The sequence below is a fragment of the Leuciscus leuciscus genome (genome assembly GCF_965113295.1).
Source record: "Leuciscus leuciscus genome assembly, chromosome: 21".
Lineage (NCBI taxonomy): Eukaryota > Metazoa > Chordata > Actinopteri > Cypriniformes > Leuciscidae > Leuciscus > Leuciscus leuciscus.
This window is the reverse complement of record NC_138745.1, coordinates 6,427,242-6,452,161: the sequence shown is the minus strand read 5'-3', so window position 1 is coordinate 6,452,161 and position 24,920 is coordinate 6,427,242. Positions and strand designations below refer to the sequence as shown.

The following is a 24,920-nucleotide window of genomic DNA, read 5'->3' as shown; positions in this document are numbered from 1 at the left end:
TCAGTTATCAATTTTCAGTAAATGAAGCAGATTGATAACTCAAGAAGAAAAAAAAAAGAATGGTTTTCACTGGAATACATTGCAGTGAACTTGGCCATGTCACTGTCGGAAAGTCTTCTCAAAAGGGTTTCAGGACAGTAGTCCTCCATAATTGTTTGCAAACATTCAGGTCTGCCTCCATACTCCTTTGCAATACTTTCATGATCAAATCAACTCCTGAGGGATAAAATCAAGTCCTGCCTCATTTCCTCATAACTGAATAATATGACATTTCTTTTACACAGACATCTCGTTCCAAATCTGTAACACAAAAGTGTCGGCCTATATCCGGCCCACATCTAGTACAGTAAGCGTGGATTCCACATGTACCAGATGTGGCCCGGATCTGGCCAGACACTATGCTGCTGTCTGGGTCTGTTCGCTGATCAATGTTTATATATAAACATATATGTGAATAAAAGACTAAATTCAATCTGTTCATCATATAGATTCATACAGATAAAAAGGTTGTCTCTTTTTAGAAAATTTGGACTATGTGCTCAATTCATATGGATTAGTTTTACAATCTCTTTATGAATGTTTTGAAGTGTCATGTGGTAGTTGCGTAGACTGTCAAGTTCTCAGATTTCATCAAAAAGATAATTTGTGTTCCGAAGATGAACGAAAGTCTTACAGGTTTGGAACGACATGAGGGTGAGTAATTAATGACAGAATTAAAAATTTTGGGTGAACTATCCCTTTAATTACAGCATAAACAGAACAGTCCATCAGGAAGCAATGGAAGCTGCAGTGACGTGATGATTGTATATTTTTTATTTATGGCTTATTCCGCCATATTGCTTGTTGCACTTTCTCCCAATCATAATAATATATGAGTGCACCGTCTTTCTAGATATAAAGTCTTTGGCCACATCCAGTGTGAACCGAATGAAATCCAGCATTTAGATTTAGTTGATCCCGATTAGCACTCATCGTCACAGTTCTAAACACAACAGCTTTCTTCTTCCATTAGGGGGTTTGGCATCACAGCATCTTTGTTTCCAGGCGGAACGTTAAAGAATGTGACACATCTCCCGGAAATCCTGTAGAATTCACCCAATTAGATGACGACTTCGAAACTCCTGAAGTGATGTTCAGCCAGTGGTCTGTGGGCATGACGTCTGAGGCCCTGTCCCAAATGGCACACTTCATATGCGCTTTTGGTCTTGTTGACTTACAATGGCCGTCGCGTGTGCATGTGTTAAGTCCGTTGGCTGTCCCATTTGTTATTTTAGGTTTTAGAAGGGTGCTTGCAAGCGCCCACTTTGCGGTCGATATGCGCCCTCGATGCGGATCTAGTGCGATCAAAAGCAGTGTTGCATCACGAAAGTGCGGACTTGTAGGAAGACCTCGAGTGTTTAGGGACAGTAGGCCTGAGGTAGCCTGGAAATTCAGACCTAAATCATAGAGATTCATGGTCTGGCGTCGACTAATGAAAATCTGCCAGTTCGAGGGGCGGCACCAAGCATGGATTTGAAAATCTCACTGCACGCAAATTCAACTTGTGCTCTCGCGAGAACTCTGGATTACCAGGGTAGGCCTGAGGCTGAGACAATAATGGATTCTACTGGCTTTTGTCGTGTCGGACTGATCGCTCCAGTGCAGACAGTGTCAGAATCATTTCAGGGTAAATACTGATTCATGTTGACAGCGTGACACCAAACAAATGAGACGTACAATCTGAATGGAGTTTGATTTGATTTAATGGTACTATTTACAAAAGGGTGTTTTTCTTTTTCTTTTTTCTGCAAATGATTTAACTTCTGAAACAGTCCAAATTACAATGAAACCTGTCTCAAATAGCTATGAAGAGAAAGACACATCAAAGAAATAAAAAAAGACATTGTGATTGTATGAAAAAGAAAGAGACAGGGCCACAACAATAATGTCCAGTTGCATAGCAAGTAGATTCTCGAAGGGGCGACAGTGCTGAGTAAGAACACTAATATGGGGTCACAGAAACATTGACTAAGTGAAGGAAAAACAGACACCTTGCTAACACAAGATTCCGTAAAACTCCATAACCTGAGAAGGGCAGGTCTGTGTGAAACATCTGGCTCCTTTACGAAGGAATACAAAGTACAATCTCAACAGATGATGTAGAAGATCCAGGAACATTTAAGGACCGAAGTGTCAGATCTAAACTAAAGGCTTTGTTTTGCAGAGCTTGCAATTTTTCCATTACATTGTGATACATGATGTCATGAACATTAGCATGCTCCAAATGCTGGTGGGAAATTGTTCAAAAGAAAGAGAAAAGGGGGGAGGGTCGAGGAAGAGAACAAGATATTGACGCCCTGTGAAGTGCTTTTTAACTGAGGAGAATATCTCTGCTTGGTGCACGACCATCAACTGAGAATAATGCGGCAAGTATTTTTGTCAGGTTTTGGTTTTTCACTTCACAAAACAAGAATACATTTATAACAAGTCAGCAGAGAGGCACCCTTTGGTCAAGCCCTCTTTAAGTCTGCTACACAGTGCACTACATAGTGTTCACCTGACAGGTTAGAATACCACACTAAGTCCCAATGATATATTTAGCTGACTATGAAAACATTTATGGAAACAACTTTCATACATCTCATTTACATTTTTCTTTCATTTTTCAGGTTTAGCTTTACTATGTTCGGTAATATTCACTAAAAACTGTGAAAATAATTGGCTGATGTTTGAATATCAAACAACAGAAGTCCCGACAGAATCTTTTTTTTCTTTTTTTTTCTGATTAGTATGAGTTTTATCTCAATTAATGCCATAGGAGGTGTGGTTTTAAGGTTTAATGAGTTCGTCGTCACGGCGAGGAGGCGTCACTCTCTGACTCCGCCCTGCAGTGGGCGTCGGCTCTGATGACAGTGGGAAAGCTCAGTTCATCCTTGTCCATCTCAGGCTCCACAACTGGGTCCTCAGGCAAAGGAAAACTCCTGAGTTCCCAGGGCTGGACCGTCTGCCAGGAAAACACGCAGAGTGTTAAGAACAGCATATGAAATCGAATCAATGGACAAATCTATTTTCAGCGCTTCTCAACAAGGGCCACACGGTTTTTCAGCACCCTTGGTTCTGCGAGTGTTTTTTACATTTACATTTAGCTGACGCTTTTATCCAAAGCGACTTACAATTAATTGCTATATATGTCAGAGGTCGCACGCCTCTGGAGCAACTAGGGGTTAAGTGTCTTGCTCAGGGACACATTGGTGTCTCACAGTGGGTCTCTCACACCAAAGGCATGTGTCTTATGCATTGCGCCACCACCACCCCTATGCTTTTCCCATGCATTTTCTCCATAGGCATTTTTTTTTTTTAAGTCAGAGTTATAAGTCTTGAATCAAAACTAATAGCTAAAATATAAACGGCACTACATACACTACGGTTCAAAAGTTTGAGGTCAGTAACACTTTTTTTTTTTTTTTTAAGAAATTAATACTTTTAAGCAGCAAGGACACATTACAAATGTCTTTACTGTCACTGTTATCAATGTTACAAAAGTTTTCTATTTGAAATAAATGCTGTTCTTTTAAACTTTAAGAATCCTGAAAGGATCACGGTTTCCTGCTAAAATATGAGAAGCACAATGTTTTCAACATTGAAAATAATCAGAAACGATTCTTGAGCAGCAAATCATCATATTAGAATGATTTCTGAAGGATCACGTGACAATGAAGACTGGAGTAATGATGCTTTGATCACAGGACTAAATTACATTTATTTTCAAAGAAAAATTGTAATAATGTTTTGTTGAGACAAACTCCAGAAAGTTTTGGATTTTTTTTTTTTTACTGTTGCAATAGAATAATCCAGATTAATTTCAGGCTGTTCTTTAGGCAGAATGTACACCAAAAGAGTATCTCTCACTTTATAAGCATTTGTCTATGGAGGAAATGAATATGATTTCTGAACTGCTGAGCACAGTTGAAGTGAACAGCCTGAGGACGTGTGTATGTTACCTTCTCTTCAAAGGTGCAGTCTGAAGTGGAGCCGCACGTGTCTTCGCTGTACAGCAGTCTGTGTGTGTCTCTGGTGTACGGTGTGTGTGCGTCCCGCGAGCAAGGCGTGTCGGGGCTGGGTGGGCTCAGGGGGGACGACACGGGCCCGTAGTCCTGCAGCAGGTGGAAGTGACTTGCGTCTGGGGAAGAGGGCTGGGAAGGGTTCGTTCCGACTATTGATGGTGTCGTTCGCCCGTCCAGGGATTTATAGGACCTGAGGAACGATATGGTTAACTATTGACTCAAAATCAGGAAAACCGTTCTTTGGTTAAATCAAGTTGGACAAGCACCTGCTGCATCTCCTCTTGGCGGGTGCGAGAGCCGTCCATCGCCAGCGAGAACGTTCCTGGTCCTCACACGGCTGGTGGTGTTTCGAGAACATGGCATCTGAAAGGTCCTCCACCTACACAGAGGAATCATTAGGTGACATCGCTAATAAGAATCGACAATAGCTTGATTTGGAAATGCTCGAAGAGAAAAAAAGATGGATGTTTTACCGGAATGTTATCGTCTTCCTCTGCCAGTGGTTGGGCTAAGGTGTCCACTTCTCTCCATCTGAAAAACAGAGTAGACATTTTTTTTATACATTATATAATGTATAACAGATATTATGAAGTGGATTACATTGTGAGCGACTTGGAGACACACCTGGGTGTGAGGATTTCCTTGTACTGAAGCTTCTCCACTCTGGTGGTGGCGGCCACTGACATGGGAATGACGATGTTGTTGATGTCAAACGGACTCTCGCCTCTTCTCCTGCGTATGGGCTGTAGAAAAGAACAAAAATGCAAGTAATAAATGAAAAATGATCACAGCTACTCTGTACCTTAAATCCACACTGGAAATTGGTGGCAACACTGGCTCGGACTGTTGTTTCACAGTTGAAAAGGAAACGGATGAGACAGAAAAACAACGATTTACTAGAGACGCAAGTATACGCTAAACATTCACATCAAAACTGAAGTGTACAACAATACTGCTCACTAACAATGTTTCCGCAGAATTAAATTTGAGGCTTTCAAAGACCATTTTTAAGGCCTGCACAAATAAAATGATTATTCTATGTGCATCCAGTACAAACCCATACATTCAATTAATAGTTAAAATTCTCAAGGCATGTTTTATTCAATACATACATATGCACTGAAATGATACATTATATACCAATTAGAGGTCAACCAATACTGTATTTTACTGATATGATAATAATCTGTTTAACTAAAGGCAATAGAAAGATTATATTGCTGATAATAGTCAAATCTATGTCCTTAGTCATTTCTTCCAGTGACATTGCGGCCCAGAAAGAATCCACAAGAGTTTGTGTTGAATGAAATGCCAGATGCTGTATATTGTGTAACCAAAATATCAATAATATCCAGAAAAAAAAGTTATGTAAAATTCAGGGCAAGCCTGAAATACACTGGGAATCTTATTTTGAAATATCTATGCTTTAATACTTCCAGCTGCTCATTCAAAAAGATTAGCGAGATCAAATTTGCGCTCTTACAATCTCCTACAACGTAATACATTATAATCATCAGAACGTGCGAAAGTGGCACATTTTGACTTTGAATGTGTTTTGAAGGTTCACATTTAAACGATCGCTATAGCATTTTCTGCCCCTAAATTTAAGCCCTCTTAAATCCTAATTAAAACTTTTGATAAAACTGAATTTAAGACTTTTTTTAGACTTAAATTTATTTTTTGCATTTTTCTCTCTCGCTTTCCCCCCCCGATAGTATAGTGGCAAGAAAGGGGGACGGGATCGGAAAGGACCACAAGCTGGGTTTCGCATTCCGAAGTCGCCCAAAGTTTGAATTGTGCCACGCTCCAGAGTGCTATCGGGTGTAAATAATGAACGTACCACACTGTTTCCCAGAGGAGTGCTGCTCTCAACGGGGAGGGAGAGCTGTCTGGTCAAGGGACTGGTGTTGGAGGAGTGAAGGCTGGACAGAGACGGACATGGACTGCCTGCATCCATCATCACTTTTGGTGCTATATGAGAGAAGGAAATATATACACACATGTAAGACACTGATATGTGCTTATTGAACATTTCATATCAAAACTGTAATCGTTTTAGTTTAATTGTACAGGTGCATTTTTTGGCCCTGTATCTTTAATTTATTATTCATTTCCATTAATGTGTACACCCTATCCAACTGAAATGAGATTTTATGCATGCCTCATTTTATGCTTCTGCCAGTGGTTGTGTATGGCTAAAAGTATTAATTAGAATGGACTATTTAAAGGGGTCCTATTATGTTTATGTTTTTTCAACGTTCTTTAGTGTGTAATGATGCTGTTTGAGCATGAAAAAGGTCTGCAAAGTTACAAAGCACAAAGTCACTTCAAAGGGAGTCAGTATATCAGTAATATCAGTAAGGACTATTTCTGAACTTCCTGAAACGCCTCTATTGTAGCCTTCAGTTTTCCGGGAACAAACATGTCACAATATTCCTCATTTAAATAATTCCCGGCCAAGGCATACACAAAAACAAGGGGAATGGCTGGCTGATTTGCGTTAGTAGTGTGTTGTGATATTGGTAAGTGGAGTGACATTTCACACACTCGCAGCGGTTGACCAATCACAACACTAGTCTAGCCAACCAATCAGAGCACATTGAATTGTTCGGAAGGGGCTTCACAGAGAAAGGAACTAAACAGAGCGTTACTGACAGACTGACAACAATGTCAAATATGTGGGGGAAAAAAGTGTTTTTTGAACATTCAAGCATGAAAGCCTATTCTAGTAGAGCCCAAAAACAAAACTTTAAAAAAGGGCATAATAACACCACTTTAGGACATATTTGGAGTCATTTTTGTATGGAGGGCAGTGCACTCACAGTCTGCTCTGTCCAGAGAGAGCTCTCTGACTCTCTTCCTGCTGTGACTCCGGACCAGCACACGATCCGCCCTGCAGGGTGTGAGTGTGTCCGGCTTTGGGACACATGAGATGTCCACCTGCTGCCTGTGCAGCTTCTCCAACCTGCTCTTGTGACGGGCCAATCCTGACAGAGAGAGAGAATTAAAAGTGAATTACTTTGGCCGCTTTGTCGGAGACTGTGAGAATCAACATGTTTGTGTACTTACGGACTGCGGCCGCATGCGAATTTGACAGTCTGAATTTGTGTTTAGAGAGGAAGGATGATGATGATGATGGTGGTGGTGGTGGTGTGATGGAGAGCTTGTGTTTGAGAGAGATCTTCTTCGGCGGTTTGATCCTGTCAAAGGGACGAGTCTGCCAATGAGACCTCAACACCTTCTGCAACTGTAAGCTGAGAGCCACATCTGAGAGACCAACCAGAGGAAGAAGAAGAAATTAATGAGTTTTGGTCGATCAGATCACAAAAGAAATCAGGATAGAAGTGGTTGAAAGTAGACAAAAGAGACGGATTAAAACACCAGGTGTAAACAGGTATGTGTCTCCCTCGTCTACTTGTGATCCGATAGACCAAAACACATCTTAATACCAGGAGTAAACAGGGCCTAGGACTGCACCAACTAATTAATAAAATTGATAATCTGTGGATCGTGAATTTCTGACAAAGAGAACACATTAAAGTATTTTTTTTATAATTTGTGACTCCAGTCACAAGGGTCAATTTTTTTTAATTGAGATTTATACATCATCTGAAAGCTGAATAAGCTTTCCATTGATGTATGGTTTGTAAGGATAGGACAATATTTGTCCGAGATAGCCTACAACTATTTGAAAATCTGGAAACTGAGGGTGCAAAAAAAATCGAAACATTGAGAAAAATCGCCTTTAAAGTTGTCCATTTATGTTCGCGATTGTGCTGCATTCACTCACAAAAATATATTTTTTATATATTTACAGTAGGAAAATAAAAAAATATCTTCATGGAACAGGATCTTTACTTAATAGCCTAATGATTTTTGCCATAAAAGAAAAATCGATCATTTTGCCCATACATTGTATTGTTGCCTATTGCCACAAATATACCCGTGCGACATGTGACTGGTTTTGTGATCCAGGGTCACATTTTATATAGTAAAATGTTTTTAAATTATTTTATTTCACTACACACACATGTAATCCATATATAGTGATATTAAATCATTTAAAATGGTTTTATTAATATAAGTATGTACCGGTATGTGTGTGTGTGGGTGTGTGTGTCTACATCTCACCCGATTGCATGGACAGAACGGGGTGGATGCTGTGGTCTTGATGTGCAACTCTCTCCAGCAGAGGGCAACCATAAGGTAAGTCTGGTTTGGAGAGGGGACGAGCAATCCCACACATGACACACAAACCATTGACCTCACATCCTAGTGGAGGTGAAAACGAGGCTCTCTGAACCTGATAAGAGGAGGAAACTCGCTTCAGATACACTTTAAAATAAGCAAAAAAGGTTCTCCTGGAATATTAATACATTTATTTATACCAACACGCTTCACACACACCTTGCCATTGAGATTGTGGAAAGTGTTTGGGTGGATTAGACGTCGTCTTCTGCAGGTCACCATCGGGCGTGTTCGTGCGGATGTAGAGCTGCTGTCCAGACTCGAAGGACATGTGTCGGACATTTCTGCCATGCTACTGAAATCAGAAAATGTAAAATGCAGTATGTGCCAAGCTAATGGATAATATGCCATTGTGATACAAGACACCACTGCATTTACCCTGTCTGGGTTTATTCTGCAATAATGGCTGGTTAATAATGTTAATTTAAAGTTATATAATAATGTTAAAAGTTTTTAGGGCCTATTTATATAAGATGCCATCTAAAAAGGAGCTGTTAGGCATGTACTTAAAGTATAAAATGTGTGTGTGTGTGTATATATATATATATATATATATATATATATATATATGTATGTATGTGCTGCTATAATGCGTTTAATCTAATCTACACATTAAGTGCATTGTATACAACGATTAATTTAAATGTTAGTACATAGTAGTTAAAGACAATATAAACTGGGTCCAGTTATAATAATGTGTTAGCATATGGTAACAACTAAAAAGTAAATTCAAATATTTACTCCAACACAATATGAAATATTAGCATTTTGTCCAAACCTAAAAGAGATGTCGTTTTCAGATGTGTCGGTCAAACGAGACTGGGATTCTGTGAAATTCTGTGATGTTGGTGAGGTCAGGACATTCTTATTAGCCTCCATTATATTTATGGTTCTCTGGCAGGAAGGGGCGGAGTCTCCCAGCTCCACAGGACCCTGCAGAGAGCATGTGAAAAATAAAATAAAACTACTACTTTATACAGCTAAATAAACAGATATTTCCATTAAACTAATTCCCAACATTCGTGACACTGGATACATTTTCTATAACACAAACACTTTCTATCTCTCTCACACACACACACACAGCAGATATCAAGCGTCTGCTAACCTTGCTGGCGCGCAGTTGGCGGTAGATGTCGACCTGCTGTCGGATGCGGTACTCCAGGTCTGATATCTGAGCCTGCAGCCATGTCCAGTGACTGATGATGGTGGCTCTTTCCCTGGCAAACCGGCCTTCTGCTCTTCTCCATCTGAGAGAGAAAAGTGAACAATCCGGTTAAACACGTTTTAAGTTAGACATTTAGTTGTTTAGCTAACTGGGAGAGTCGTTAGAGGGTTAGTTCTCATGGTCTGTTTACTTCACTGAGTAGAAACAGCCTGTGACGACTCAGATAAAACAAACAGGAAACCCTTTAAATTACTCTCTGTAAAGTTTCCAGCCCTGTTGGTCCAGATTACAGACATTAATCAATCATTTTGACTGTAATAATGATGCATAACACATAGAGGGCACTGTTAAACACATTCAGCACAGACACCACAATACTGTTCATCCCTTTTTTAAACAGTCTTAGTCTTTATGTCACAGGCACAGCCCTGCAAAACAACACTCGCTACCTTGAATTTCAACCACTTCCTTTGCAACCAAGAGATGGCAGAAAATGGAAATAACGCAAGACCAGGGGTAGACAACAAGACCAAAATATATCATCAAATAAAAATCTATTTGTACTAGTATAAATATAAATATATATTTTTTCACAATAACCATATATATCATGATATAGTTATTTTTATTGTAAATAAGGTTATGATGCCAAAACCTAGCCTAACAAATGTAAGTTCAAGCTTACCAACAGTCAGAAATATAATCAAAATAAAGAACCTAATTACAAGCAATAAGACAAATAAATACAACAAAATAAAGATAAAAATTAAATAGAGTGGTCTATCTAACATTAGTAATCTAGTCATAGTGCCGGAATAAATACTACAGAAATTGAATAATCAAATGTTAAATAGTCTCCATGGTGTGAATTGAATACACAATGATTCTTACTAAAGTCAAGAGCAGAGTGATTTTATATTTTTCTTTTGTTGTTTGGTTAACGTTAAAGAGACAGCAACAGGTATGAGGCTTCTGTCACTTTGAGACCCTATCATACACAGATCCAATATACTGGTACACATCCCAATTGTTTATGACTGTTCACACGAATACTCGCCAAAACAGCCATTTTCATAAACAGTGCAATACTCACAAAGATAAGCACAATAAACAGCAAAAAAGAAAAATTCATAACTTAAAGGTATAGTGGAGGATCTTTCCGAATTTTAGGTAAGACCCGCCCTCTCCACTTTTTGAATAAGTTTGATTGATTCACCAGAATGATTGACAATTAGGAGGACCAATAGTATAGGTGATCCACCCGGACGTAAAAAAATCCTCCGCTATACCTTTAAACGTCTGTCAGATCGGCTTGCAAGTGCCAAATTGAATTCTGTTTGAATTTATCTTATTGTGCTTGAATGGTCTAAACTGGCAAGGCTTTAAAAAATGCATAGAAAATGATCAACTCTCATGGCGACGCAACACTGCAGAGTCATGTGAGCGTGACCGCACTAGACAACAATCCAAAATTTCATTCTTTTAACCATTGTGTGCATCTACCCGTTTATATAACATTACATTATTACAACCCATGATTTGCCATTGCTAGTTGGAAGGTTTAATAGCTTAGGGGGAGGTCAAGTCATTGGGCAAAAATCTGTGTAGTGCGAGATAGTCAACATTTGAAAGAGAACGTTCTCGAGAAGGTGTATGGCTAGTATTGTGACTACAAACATGACACTGGCTGTGCATTCTGGTCTATCAGGGTTTCATGACACTCCTGTAGTGTGATCAGTACACTCCTACACAAAAGAACACCAGCATCTCATGGTAAATGTCCCTCTCAGCACATTCCCACTGCTTAATGCCTCAGTATGAGCGCCGCCTCATACGGTCGTATTTGCCCACGTGGAATCCGGCAACTCGCTGTAAGAAAGATAAATGGAGTGGAAATTTACATGTGCACCGTTGAGCCCTGTGAACCACCGGCACACACGGGATAATCAAAAATATGACTCTGTTCTGACCTGAGGTCGAATGTTTTTGTAGAATGACTTTATAATGACTGTAGATTTTTTCTCCACACAAAATCCACCAATTTAAACATCATTAACATCTATTTATTTCATAAATTAACATGTAAAAAAAAAATGGGATGATGTACAGTCAGATGATCACATAACATTTATTTTATGTTAATTATCAACTGACTGTACATTATCACTTCCATGTAGCATAATTTCAAAAGCCAGGCCTACATTGAGTCCTGCTCTGAATAAAGTGACTGAATTATTCATGCTTATTGACTGTAGCCCATTTAAAAGGTGCCACACTAAACTTTGAGCATTCAAAATTTCGAAGGAAAACATGATTCAACCTATAATACGTCCAGAAGGTAAAAATACACTCTACTCCACTTTACGGCAACCCTACAAATTTCTTTTGTTTCAACTAATGCCGGGTTCAGACTACACGATATGAGCCTGATTTTGGCACGATGCGTTTGACGTAGGGTGTCGAGGTGATTCGTAAATAACAATGGGCATTCGGATACAATAATCAATTGTTTAATTATAGTATGTCATAGTGGACATTTTTTTTGGTCTTCCATAAGGGGTTCCTTCAAATCTGTTTTGACAAATAGGGGCACAGAAGCTTTCAAACATGGTGGTATAAGAAAAGAAAGCCGATGGTAGTGGTGCTGCTAGGTGGAATTGTTAATATTGTTAGCTATGGCAACAACACTCCTGCATTTATGATTTAGGTTCTCTCGAGGGACGACCACGACAGAGTGAAAAAAGATAAATGATGACAAACAATAGCGGAGGCACTACAGCAACCCAGTGAGCAGCGGAATTAGCATTAAGCTAACACGCAGCTTCAGTAGCCAGTGTTTGTAGCTTCGACGACATCACGCGCGCCATTAAAGACAGAAAGTTATGATTGGTCGGGAAGCAATGTGTAGTCTGACGTTTCTTGTCCACGACGCGAGTCAAGATTGCATGATCTGACAGCGACTATTTTAACAGACAAAAACATTGAGGCTACACAACCCGGCATAAGAGGTCAAGCCGAGACGGATCAGTCTTCTATTGGTCATACATCTTCCCATGTACAAATTTGCTGTCAATGTTCACAAAACTTGAACTTTGGAACGCAGCGAAACTCGCTTTCCTATCACCCGCATTTACATGCAAATGAATGGAAGTCAAAGGAACGAAAAGTGTAGTGTGATTGCCCCTTTAACCATGATTATTCACTATATAACAATTACTTGATTGTTGTCATTGGTCGATCTACTCTTCCTCACGTGGACGTGTGCGTTTGGACGACGGGGAGGGCAACAACAAAGGAGTCGTCCTCCCTCGCTGTGCCTGCTGTGAAGTGAATCATCTCGTAATTGTGTTTCATAAATCACATTGGGCTGATGGAGGGAGTACAAAGACAGAGTCATTTAGCATGAATGTTCTCCTGCCTTTGTTCTTGGATTTCAGACTGTGAGACAAAGAGACTGGATGAACCAAAACACAGATAAATACCAGCTGGCTCATCAAACTGTTTTATATGGAGGCCTGTCTGTTATTTTTCACTCATACAGATCCAGGGTTACACAGTATTTTAGGTTAAAGCGAGAATGAAAGCAGTTATAACAGGGAGGGATGAATTTCTGCTCTGTAACTAGTGAGTTTAGTGAGCTTTTCTGCTTTCTACTGCTATAGGCAGTTGCCTTTTAAGGAGTTTGCTAACTGAAATAAAACCTGAATAAAATAGTTTTAAAATTGCATCTTGCAAAGCTAACACAAAACCTGGGCTAAAATAGTCCATTTTAAAATTGCACAGAACTATATTAACTAATACATTTTCATTGATTATCAAGTATATTTTTGCTTTGTCTGCATTTTTATTGAGCTCTGCGCAGTGCATTCTGGAACGTGATTTTATAAAGAAATCTAAACCTTGAAGAATACAGAATCAGTTTTGACATGAATGCTTAGCGTACGCGATAGAGCTGCACGATTAATAATTAAAAGATCACAATCTCGATTCAAACACCCACACAATTTTATTCCTAAATATCAATGATTCAGATATTTCGATTAAGTCTTTAAAAATCACAGCGGAACATTAAAATCTGTGTTCACGCTGTCGCTGCGCTGACCCAGAGAGGAAGCAGTTATCATAGGTAACTTATAAGCTTCAGTCTTTTCAACCAACCGTATCATTTCTGTCTTACAATAATTCATATCATCACAGGGTTACTGGGATAAACGTTTATAGTTCAGATATAAGCACTGATATCTATGGTAGTGATCAAAATTAGAATAAATCACCTTTTGAAACCAACTCAACACTTTAAATTTGGATTGTATCAATTACACCATTAGCTGGCGACAAGTGATTGTAAAAAGTTATTTGTCATTGAATTATTCAAGAGATTCGTTCGCTGATTCATCCAGTAATGAAAAAGTGAAGTCTTCAGGAGAGAGTCATCGAATCATTCATTCAAAACTGATTTTTAAAAAATAATTAATTAAATTTTTTTTTTAATAGACTGTTTTGTTTAGTAGTCTATTCCGCATCAAGAGAGAATCGTTATCTCTATTTTAAACAAAGTACTAGTGTACATGTGTACATGAGCTGAACATTTACAGGCCCTCGACACACACACACACACACACACTAAACACTGTCTAAAATATATTTATTATAAAGTTATAACAATCTATTTGTACTAGTTTAAACAAGACTTGCAAGACTATCTTTTTAAGAGCTCCTTGCAGTTTTCTGTCAAAATAGATGGTTTAACATTTGAAAATGAAGGAATTAAGACAGAAATAAATATTATTATTGTAATTTTACAGTTGTAATGTAAATTCTAATTATTATTATTAAAATTATTTTCCAGTAAAATATTAAAAAAGTAATAATTATTATTTTGTAATTTTATTTAGAAATGTTTAGCTATATTATTATTTAGTATAGTCAAAATTATAACAATAATATTGAAAATTGATTTTGAAAATGGCTATATACAAATAGAGCAACCTTACCCAACTAAAAAGCACAGCAAACCAGGAATATTTTTGATTGCATTTTAAATTGCAAATCAACTTTTTTTTCAGGGTAAAAACGATTTAGATAAATTAGATTTTTTTCCCTTCAAATTGTGCAGTCCAAGCTGTGAGCATAGGTTTGTAGAACGAGGGCTATATATAACAAATCTGACAAAATGTAAGCATCGGGGTCGAAAGCACAGCTGTAATATTTGAGTAATGACGCAAAAACATGCACAAGGACGAAAGCAAGAATGGAACAGATGGATGGAGAGAAAGAAAGAGGGGATAAAAAGAAAAGAATGTGAGGTGGTTAGGCTTGGCAGAGAAACGCAGAGGAATTATGGGGGGGGAAATGGTGAAAAGGGGTGGAGGAATGCAAGTGGAAAAAGAGAGCGCCTGAAAAAGTGAGAGAGGAAAAAGTTACGTAACACGAGTGGGCTCGGCTCAGACAGCGGGAATGGGAGGAGAACATAACAGACAATAGTGAAGGAGGATTCTACAATGAGAGAGATAAAGACATGACAGAAAGAACAGGAAAAAAGGAAAATCATAAAAGCCCTGACAAAATGACGGGTGTTTATGATGGGTTACATTTCCAAACATCATATCCCCAAAAGATATATCAGCTCCTGTCAAAGGCCAACAGCAGATTTGTGGATGTAAGACGGAAATATTTTCATAAATGTAAACACAATACCAATAAACATGACAACCACAAAGTTTATCTGGATCGTAACACAAACAAATACACTGATACTCGTCTTTATCAGAACAAAAAAAGGCACTTCTTGTCTTGTCTTTTTCTCACATTTATGTGTGAATCTCATGATAAGAGTATGTGTGGGGTTATATTTCACAACCACTCAATTTCTTTATACACCATAAATGAAATCATGCAATACAGTATTTCTGTAGGCCTGCATGATTTGGGGAAAATGTCATATTGCGATTAATGAGGTCAATATTGCGATTGCGATATAATAAACAAATGGTTTCAAGAGTCAACTTGCTTGGTTCTCAAGTGAAATGCACACACAGATTACTGATAATGCTGAAATGTGTATTTCTCAACTCAAACTAGCAACAAGAACTAAATGCAGTGTTTTCAAATTAAAAAAATTAAAAAAAAAAATTAAAAATGAAATAGTGACATCTTTGCATTACTGCAAACTTGTTATTGTTTCAATAGCAAAACAGTATAAAATAATATTTACCTGTGCCCTTGCTGTCTAACAGGTAGGGCGTATACAGAAATTGAAAAAAAGTTATCAAACTGCAAAAATTATAAATTAAATATATAATAATCCTTATTAAATCTACAAAAGTTCTTTAGTCAAGAGCAGTGAGTCATTTTCTCTGTTCCCTTTGTTCTTTGATGAACTTTACTGACAGAAAGCTTTATTGGCTGCTGTCCCTTTAAGAGCAGCCGCGGGTCTCACACGCGACTCATTCTCTAACAACTCTTCACGTTCATCATAAGACTGCTCTTATGTTATGAAGATACTCAACAAAACGGACATTTTGGTATGATTGTGTGTGTTATTGTTCGTTCAAGCGCGAAAGAGAACTGTATTCTGGCGTGTTGTCTGTGCGCACGATACACTGCAGTCAGACATTCACAGGCAGCGCGTCATCGACAACAATTAACGGATGCTGCGTTGATTGCGTTAAATATTTGATCAAATATAACGTTGACAGCCCAAATTTATTTATTCTATAAAATCGCAGCATTTTGCGTCATTTAATCGTATAGGCTTGACATCGTGATTGCGATATGATTAATCGTACAGTAGCCTACTATATTTCTGTATGAAAATGTTGTTCCAAACCTGTATGATGTTCTTTCTTCTGCATAAGAGTGCTGACAAACAGTTTTGGTGACCAATAACTTCCATTGTATGGACCAAAAAAAAAAAAGAGACATTTTTCAAAATAATTTTGTTCCACATAAGAAACAAAAAAAGTCATACTGGTTTGGAACGACATGAGGGTGAGTAAATGATGGCAATTTACATTTTTGGGTGAACTATCCCTTTAAATCATAATGACCACAAACTTTATGTAAAATATGCAAAAAAGTTAGGCTAGCCTATTTCTTTCTTTTTGATTTTGAAGTGAAACATGACCTGGGCATGCCTTTGTGAGATTCACCCACACTATTATCATCATAAGCCAATAAACATTCCACCATCTGTCAACATACTCAAAGGAAAATAGACAACTTTTTTTTTGTGAGCAATTTTTCAGTAAATGGAAGATCATCTCTGTAGAGCACTAAACAGCATTCACTTCAGCTCTTGGTGGATTAAAGTGGTCTTTAATTGCAGTGATAGTAAATCTACTATTTGCATAGCAGCTGTGTTCCATTAAAAGTTTCCAATTATAAGTGTGGGTGTTTGGGATCAATGTCCTTGGATGTACAAAGTTTAAATTCATCTTGATTTAACTGCAGTCAGAGGTCAACAAGCAGCAGTTCCTCATACTCCAATTTCCCAACCGTCACACTGTGATGTCAAAAGCATGTGCCCAGACAGATTAGTAAGAGAACGTTGCTTGCAAATGATGAAACGGCACTGAAAATCAACAACCATGAACACAAACACTTATTTAGAGCAGGATCATCATGCGTTCAGCCAGCAAACACACACCAGGAACAGATTCAGGCACATGTGATCATGCTGTTCAGTGAAACTGGGGCATGTTTCAGTGAGTTCAAATTTAACATCCAAAATCTGCATTCACGGATGCCTGATTATTTAGGTCAAAGGTGTAAAGCCAACTCGTTAGCAAGCTACTAAACGGCTCCTTTTAAAACAGCTTCCATTAATAAATCAAACTAAAAAAATCTAACATCGGTTTCAATCCGCTTCCTACGTTATTTATTTCCCTAAATATTTAATCAGATCAAATATGATCAAAATTAATCTAAATGCTCGTTGGGCTGATCTGCAAAGCAACAGGATTTGAGCACAAATATTTGAATATATATATATTTCCCAATTTTCCAACACAACTGGTCTGAAATGTGTGTGCTTCTGTTAGGCAGAGCTCACAATACCTAAACTGTTATTCTGTGCACTTGTCTGTATATATGCATAAGCAAACAGGAAGTATGAACAAAAATTACACATGAAAGTGAAACGTATTTTTTTATTTTTTATTCATCACCTGTGGTTTACTTTGATTTCAACACTAACCCAAACATCAGGGTTCTCCGTTTCACCCCCTCTATTTTCACCTACGATGAACCAGACTCTCCCTCGGGGGCCGAGCAGGAAATTTAACCTTGCTTAAGTTTTTAAACAAGTCCACAGCCGAGGAGGACAGCCCAAATGACTTCAGACTAGACTGCATTATGACAACAAGATCTATGATCTCACTGTACAAACAAGGTCGGAGGGGAAATTAACAGTGACTCTCTACAAGGTTCAGGACATGAACACACAAGCCTACAGTCACAAACATGCCCCTACGCTCCCTTGGGACTCCCGTGAAAAGCCCACATGTAATGTGCCTGCTTTGTGATAGCAATGAAGTTACAATGGTTTGATGAGACTAATTCAAAAGGTGAATTGTGCACTGTTTTATACCATTTAGTAGAATATATAGAGTGACTAATGTGTTCAGACTGAAAATTCCCAAAAGAAAAAATGCACATGAAACTGAAAAAATAACATGTGGAATGTTGGACACTTTATGCACTTAACAATCGCAGCTGTTCTTATGCAGCGTTTTTATCAAATTAATACACTCGAGAACACAGTGCATAGTATAAGTACATAGTGCACAGTACGTCATTTGGGACACAACTAACAGCCTTGTTCCAAAGGAAATTCAAGAAAGACTAGTGACATGAATCAGTGAAAAATCCAGGAATGCAAAGGAATGTTACAAATCAAAATCATTAAATACCTAAAAAACGGATAAAATAGTGCAATGATCTAAACAAAATCAGTTTCAAAACCGCATATGTACGCAGAACGAAACAAGGGGGCTCACTTGGTTTTAGAACAGAGCCTTTTACTAGGATTTTTTCTTCAGTGTTGTGACATACATCTGAGTGCAACGTATTATCGAAAAAGACACAATGTAGGGCATGGACTTGTTGTTGATTGTATTTTGAGATGTGTGGGCGAGACTCTAAAGTAAAAATGAATAGTTCACAATAAGATCTACAACACGCATAGGGTGAAATTTCCATTTCATGCTGACTTTAAAAGTAGGCTCTTTCTGAAAACAAACATTTGACTTACAGTTTAATATGACACTGGTCCACATCCACCCTGACAAGCTCCTCCTCCTCGACGTCGCTGTCTCCTCCTGAACTGCTCTCTGTGGCGTCCGAGTCAAACTGAGTCTCCGTCGCGAGCAAATGTGTGGTGCCGCTGAGATGCAGTCGCTCCAGTTCCGAGGCCACCCTGCCACCCTTCAAAAACCGACTCAAATTATGTGCGTGTGTGTCCACGGAAGCACGAGGCCCTCTCCATGCCCCTGGCTCCGCCCTACGGCTAGCTGTCGGGGTCAGAGTGCGCTCCAGAAAACCAGAGAGTTGCTGTTTGAAATGCCGCTCCACCTGTTTGGCTTGCACCACCTGCAGACGCTTGCGCAGACGCAGCAGGCGGCTTTCGATGTCCGTTTGCCTGTGTTGGCTCTGTTGAACCCGATCCCTGAGCAGAGCCTCCAGGTTGGGTGTTGGTAGGGTTGAGTCGTCATGGACAGGGGAAGAGCTAAGGGACGAGGGACAGTTGTCAAAGCCAACAATATTGCTACTGTTTGCTTCGACAACCATTCCACCAACGGGACTCTCCAGTTCTGCTTTAACCTCAGACAAAGCAGTGAGCTCCCTATGTGATGACACACCTTGAATGCTTGGTGTCAAATTCTGTTGTGGCTTCACATCACCGTTCTGTCCGCTGGCTGTGAAGGTACCGACGGACTTTGAGGACACGGATAACAGCGCTTCCCCGTTGGTGGAAGGCTGGTTGCTGTCTCCGTTCACTGTGGCCACACTGCCTTTCTCAGCCACGGCAGCACTGGGTACGGCCACTTTCTTAGAGAGTCCGTTCACAGGCACCATGGTACTCCCAGCTCCGCCACCGTTGACAAGGCTCTTCAGTTGTCCTCCAGTCAGCTCGAGGGCGTGACGCTTTCTCAGCAAGAAGTCGCTGCCAGCAGCAGCGCTAGGGAATATGGAGCCGCTCAGCAGGCCGTGGCTCTTTAGCACCGACTGCTTGAGGACACCTTGCAGCTTCAGTGACTCCTTGACTTTGATGGACGAGGGCAATGATGTGACATCAGAGCACAAGTACGGTGCCAGTTTGCCCAGAGATGGGGCTTTCGACAGGGGATCCTGCTCCTGACCCTTGACGTTGTGGTAATGGGTGAAGTTCTGTCCGTCGTCGGCGTTGACGTGACACTTGCCGTTGCTGTGGGCGCCGGCAGAGTCCGAGACGGAGTCGGAGATGAGGATGTTGCTGGCGTTGCTGTTATTCTCTGTGCTGCCGGGGGACAGGGTGGACGAGGGAGAGGCGAGTTTGAAGCGGATGTGGCGGGCTTCGGCTGGGGCGTCAGTCAGAGCGGGCGCCATCGCAGCCATGCAGCCTGCACCTCCAAACCTTCACTCCAGCCCACCTGCACAGCCTGGCTGCAAAGGAAGAACAACACATTTAGGAGACCGCTAATATGCAGAATATTTTGAGACATAAATCACAAGAGTTGTTGATAACACTTTACTTAAAGCCTTTATATATGATGCCTTAATTGTGCCTTGTAATGAACCTTATGATGCATTGTATGGTCTCATGAATAACTGTATAAATTATAATTATAATACTATTCACTGAACACACCTTTAGAAAGTATGAGTTAAAAACAAACAATTTCAGATGTAACAAGAATCGGCAAATATCATAATGCATTTTACATTAGTTATATATGAAAATATATAATACATTTTAATGTACATCATGAATACCTCTATAATGGATGCATTTAACATCAAGTCATTAATCCTTAATAATAACCTGCTGGAGACACAAGCTATTTAAATAAGTCCATTTCATTTCTAAAACTTCTCCAGAAAATACTCGAGCGGTTTGACAAACTCATTGCACTTCTGTAATCTGCATATTTATGACTAAAAATGGATATTCAATGAGTGGGGCTTGAATCTCCATTTATCCACATGAATTGTGTGACATTATTAATACAAATTCTCATCCAGGCGGTTTTCTTATAAGGCGCAGAGTTTCGAGACCTCATTTTGTGCCTGAAATTGTGGAGGCTTTCGTGAGTAATGTACCTGAAACCCAATTGCAATCTCTGGACGATATTCTTTCTTCAAAATTCATTAAAATTTAATAATAACCTGCTGGAGAGACAAGCTATTTAGTCCACTTAATGTGTAATACTTAAAAGAATCACATAGAAAATAGTTTCCAACCCAATGCAGTTCTTTTTATCTGCCTCGTTATGTTTGAAATAGTACATTAATGGATATGACCTCCCCCCAGAAATGAATTGTATAAGGGGTTTTCCTATCTAAAGGTTTTCTTACAACCGGACTTATTTTTAAGCCTCAGATTTCGGAGGCATTCATGAGGAAAATACCCGAAACATAACTGAGGCCTCTGTCCAATAGGCCTAGTCCCAACAAGATTAGCTTTTGAAATAGGGAAATAGTTTTTGAGGGAAACACCTTGGAACAACATGCACTGTTGAACCATTAACAAACAAACAATAAAAAAAAAACAGGAAAGTACATTAATTGGGTCAATTGTGATGCCATTTTGGCTTTGAACAAAAATGTTAGTCTCAATACACCGGATAAATTAAAATAAATACAGGCCAGAAGATAACTAGAGATAACAGAGTGAATGAACACAAACAGGACTCTGTTTTAACAGCACTTCTTCAAATTTAATTTATTTGCCCTGATGCTCTTCACCTTAATAAACTCACGGACCTCAACAGAGAGGGGACCATTATCATAGTCATTAGTATGGAAAGACCTACTCTATTCAGGCTTATGTAAGAGCAAGCCTCCTCATTGTCCCCTCCTCCTCAGCAGACCATCTGTGTCAACGGAATTAGGGATATGCCTTTAGGCCTCAACAGATAAGAGACTATCTCTCCATGAGTACATGTAGAAGGTTCTGCTCATGAATTACTGCCTTACAAATACCATAACTCAACATTAGCATTATAACATTTCACTGCTAATAAAGCATGTCAGTGTTGCTTCATAATTAAATTAATAGCCTGTACATTATCAAAGGAAGTATACTGACATGACAGAAGAGGCTGAAGGATTTTACTAATATGTCATGATCTTACTTTGCAGCAGTCTCAGATGAGAAGTACACTCAAAATAAGTTTTTTGTGAAGTTAAGCTAGCTTTTATTCGATCTACCAGTGGTGATAAATGATATTTGTTTAAACAAATTACCAACTGCTGCAGATTTACACAAAAGCTGTTTATTTTCATGTGTCTCTCTCAGATAAAAAAACAAACAAAAAAAAACGTAATATTATTACTAAAGCTAATATTTTTAGTAACTCGTTCAATTCCATGACATGGCATGAAATGGGCTGGTGGTCATGTGATGTCAACATGGTGGTGCCCATGAGGGGGCGACCCCGCGCTATGTAGAATTAAACAGCTTTTTCTAGAACACTGATGTTTTAATAATATTTCTCAAAAGTGAACAAGTCATTTTTTTTTTTATTATTAGCAGCAAATTACCGAGAGCACCTTTCATCTATAAACCTTCAAACAAAACGCCATTCCGTGTGTATTATCCGGCAGTTATCGCGTTTGAAGATCCTAACTAGGTTAATATGTCAATGTAGTAAACATGACAAATCCGGTTAAGGTTTAACAAAGGAAGGGGCGAAGCGAGCGTACCTTACAGAGCCCACGAGTCTGTGTTCGCGCGAGTAATTTCAAATAAAATCTAATAAATGCGGGATTTTAGCATGACTGCGATAACAAGCGAGCTCCTCCAGAAAAAAATTATACAGGGAATATAAGAATAATAAACACTTGAGATCGCCATAAATGAGGAATGTGTATTAAATTAAAGTTAAATTCGTTGATGAAAGCTCACACACGAATGCATGTCTTGCTTATTACAACCAAAACGCACAAGTCTAATTTTCCGCTGAACACACCACATGAACATTCACACCACTTCCGTGCATAAATTAAATAGCATTTCAGCTTAGACTCGACGTAGATGCTCATAAAATACACTGCAAAAGGGCTAAAGTTGATTTTAATGCATGCCTGAATATCTCTCAAGCACCGTACAGAAAGCAGGAGCATTAATATGCTCTCAAACGGCCTTGATTACGTTATGCAAGTCATTTTAACCACCAATTTGAAACAGAGCCGGCTTTAAACTGATAAGTTTAGTAGAAAAATGAGGCCGCGTGTTGTAGTAGCAGCAAAAAAGGGGAGGATATATGCGTCCCTTACACTTAAAATGGGAAATAAATAATACAAAAGAACACGTGTGAGTTTATTGCATGACAAAGTACTAGAGAGTAATCCGTTTTAAAGGAACAAGAAGCGACCATACAAGCTTTCAACGCCGCATAAATAAAACTGTGCATATTATTCTTGCAAATACAACAGTTAATGGTATAAAAGGAGTTAAACAGGAAGCTAAGATATGTGTGCAGGATTAGGTTTATGTAACATAAGTGTTGCTGCTCGAGATCGTCCACTAACAAAGAAAAAGGAGGAACCTACCACGTGACGGGCGCGCGATCCGAGGGAATTTCGGCAACTATTCCACCGACCTTTGGCTTTAATAGCACAATAATGTCACCAAAGCACAAAATAAGCCGTTTGGTCAGGCAACCCCGCCGCCTGTGCCATATCCGTGTCCGCTTCGTGAAAAACAACCCGGTTTCAGGACCCCTTTTCGTTATCGGCTCCGGAATCACGAAATGGGCGATACTAGACAACACCTTGCTGCTGCTGTCCCCTTCAGTGGATTATGGATAGCAAATATATATATTTTGTTGTATATTATGAATCGATTGTTTGCTCAGATACGAATTCTTTTCATATACGCCTTTATTTACAGATTTGAGGTGTCATAGACCACCGGTTTCGAGATCATTTTCTCATCGTTGGAGGGAGAAACGCACGAAAGATGGCGCCTCGTTCGTCTCCCTTGGATTTGAGCCTGACAAATACAGATGCAGAGCGTGTAGCGAGAGAGCCTGTAGGCGGGAGACATTCTCACGCCCGCCGCTAGAGTGACCGCAGAGCCGCAGCGCCGCGACTGGCCACTAGAGGGGGACTGCGAGTGGACTGAGGAGGTTGTGTTTAGGAAAAACATGTGGTATTTCAATGTTGTTGTTTTTGGTATGTGGAATATATTTGTTGCGCAAAGACATTGAGTATAAATACAATACTCACAAAAAAAAAAAAAAAAAAAAAAAAATCACAGTACCGGTTAAAAGTTTGTAAACAGTATTATTGTTAATGTTTTTGAAAGAAGTCTCTTATGCTCATCCAGCCTATATTTATTTGATAAAAAATTCTGGAAAAAACAGCAATATTGTGAAATATTATTACAATTTAAAATGATGGTTTTCTGTTTGAATATACTTTAAAATATAATTTATTTCTGTAATGCAAAGCTGAATTTTCATCAGCCATTACTCCAGTCTTCAGTGTCACATGATCCCTCAGAAATCATTCTAATATGATGATTTGATACTCGGTTATTATCAATGTTGGAAACAGTTGTGCTGCTTAATATTTTTGGGGAACCAAAAAGTATCACAGGTTATTAAAAAAAAGTAACTGTTTCCTAGATTAATAATAAATCAGCTTATTAGAATGATTTCTGAGGGATCATGTGACACTGAAGACTCAATTCAGCTTTGCATTACAGAAATAAATTATATTTTAAAATAGCCTATAATCAAATAGAAAACCCTTATTTTAAATTGTAAAAATATTTCACAATATTACTGTTTTTTTGTTTGTTTGTTTTTTTATCAAATAAATTCAGGCGTGATGAGCATAAGAGACTTCTTTCAAAAACATTAAAAGTAATGTTTCCAAACTTTTGACTTGTGCTGTAGATGGTTAGCTATAGCTTAATAACAAATGTAGCCTATTTAATACATGTCTACATTAATAATATAATACAATATAAGATAATACGATATGATTATCCCACATTTCTGACACAAAACAATGGTTACAGTTTTTGCAGTAAATCCATGGTAAATGTTGGTGATTTATATATTGAAAAGACTTCTAACCCACATTCAGGATATGTTCACATGCAGCATTATTAGACAGTGGTTATGTAGGCCTAATGTTGGATGTGATGCATTACTAAGTAATTTAGTTACTGTTATTTAATTACTTTTCCCTTGGGGAAAAAAAGTTAAGGGATTACTCTTAATTTTTCTGTAATTTAATTAATGTAC

At 38.8% G+C, this 24,920-nt stretch overlaps 1 protein-coding gene across 2 annotated transcripts; it reads right to left on the bottom strand.

Annotated features, from left to right (window-relative positions):
* Positions 1 to 1,724: 1,724 nt before the first annotated feature.
* Positions 1,725 to 24,270, bottom strand: kansl1a (KAT8 regulatory NSL complex subunit 1a). Of its 2 annotated transcripts, none has more exons than XM_082151488.1 (14): positions 23,215 to 24,270; positions 18,713 to 20,103; positions 9,400 to 9,541; positions 9,070 to 9,224; positions 8,451 to 8,583; positions 8,175 to 8,346; positions 7,113 to 7,310; positions 6,866 to 7,030; positions 5,884 to 6,014; positions 4,668 to 4,786; positions 4,517 to 4,574; positions 4,310 to 4,422; positions 3,981 to 4,233; positions 1,725 to 2,983 (listed from the first exon to the last, which is right to left on the bottom strand). In XM_082151488.1, the coding sequence occupies exons 2-14, from the start codon at positions 20,053 to 20,055 to the stop codon at positions 2,831 to 2,833; spliced, it is 3,135 nt and encodes a 1,044-aa protein (XP_082007614.1). In that variant the 5' UTR covers positions 20,056 to 20,103; positions 23,215 to 24,270; the 3' UTR covers positions 1,725 to 2,830. The 2 variants fall into 2 exon arrangements, with proteins under 2 accessions (XP_082007614.1, XP_082007613.1); XM_082151487.1 differs by having other exon boundaries at positions 8,451 to 8,586; positions 23,215 to 24,268.
* Between the last annotated feature and the right edge of the window lie 650 nt (positions 24,271 to 24,920).

Bases quoted from the DNA above. Each gene is read 5' to 3' on its own strand.
- kansl1a (XM_082151487.1), bottom strand. From the start codon at position 20,055: ATGGCTGCGATGGCGCCCGCTCTGACTGACGCCCCAGCCGAAGCCCGC. The intron at 4,423-4,516 runs GTAAAACATCCA...TCCTCTGTGTAG, and splicing joins AGGAAGACGATAACATTCCG to GTGGAGGACCTTTCAGATGC. The intron at 4,234-4,309 runs GTGCTTGTCCAA...ATCGTTCCTCAG, and splicing joins GCCAAGAGGAGATGCAGCAG to GTCCTATAAATCCCTGGACG.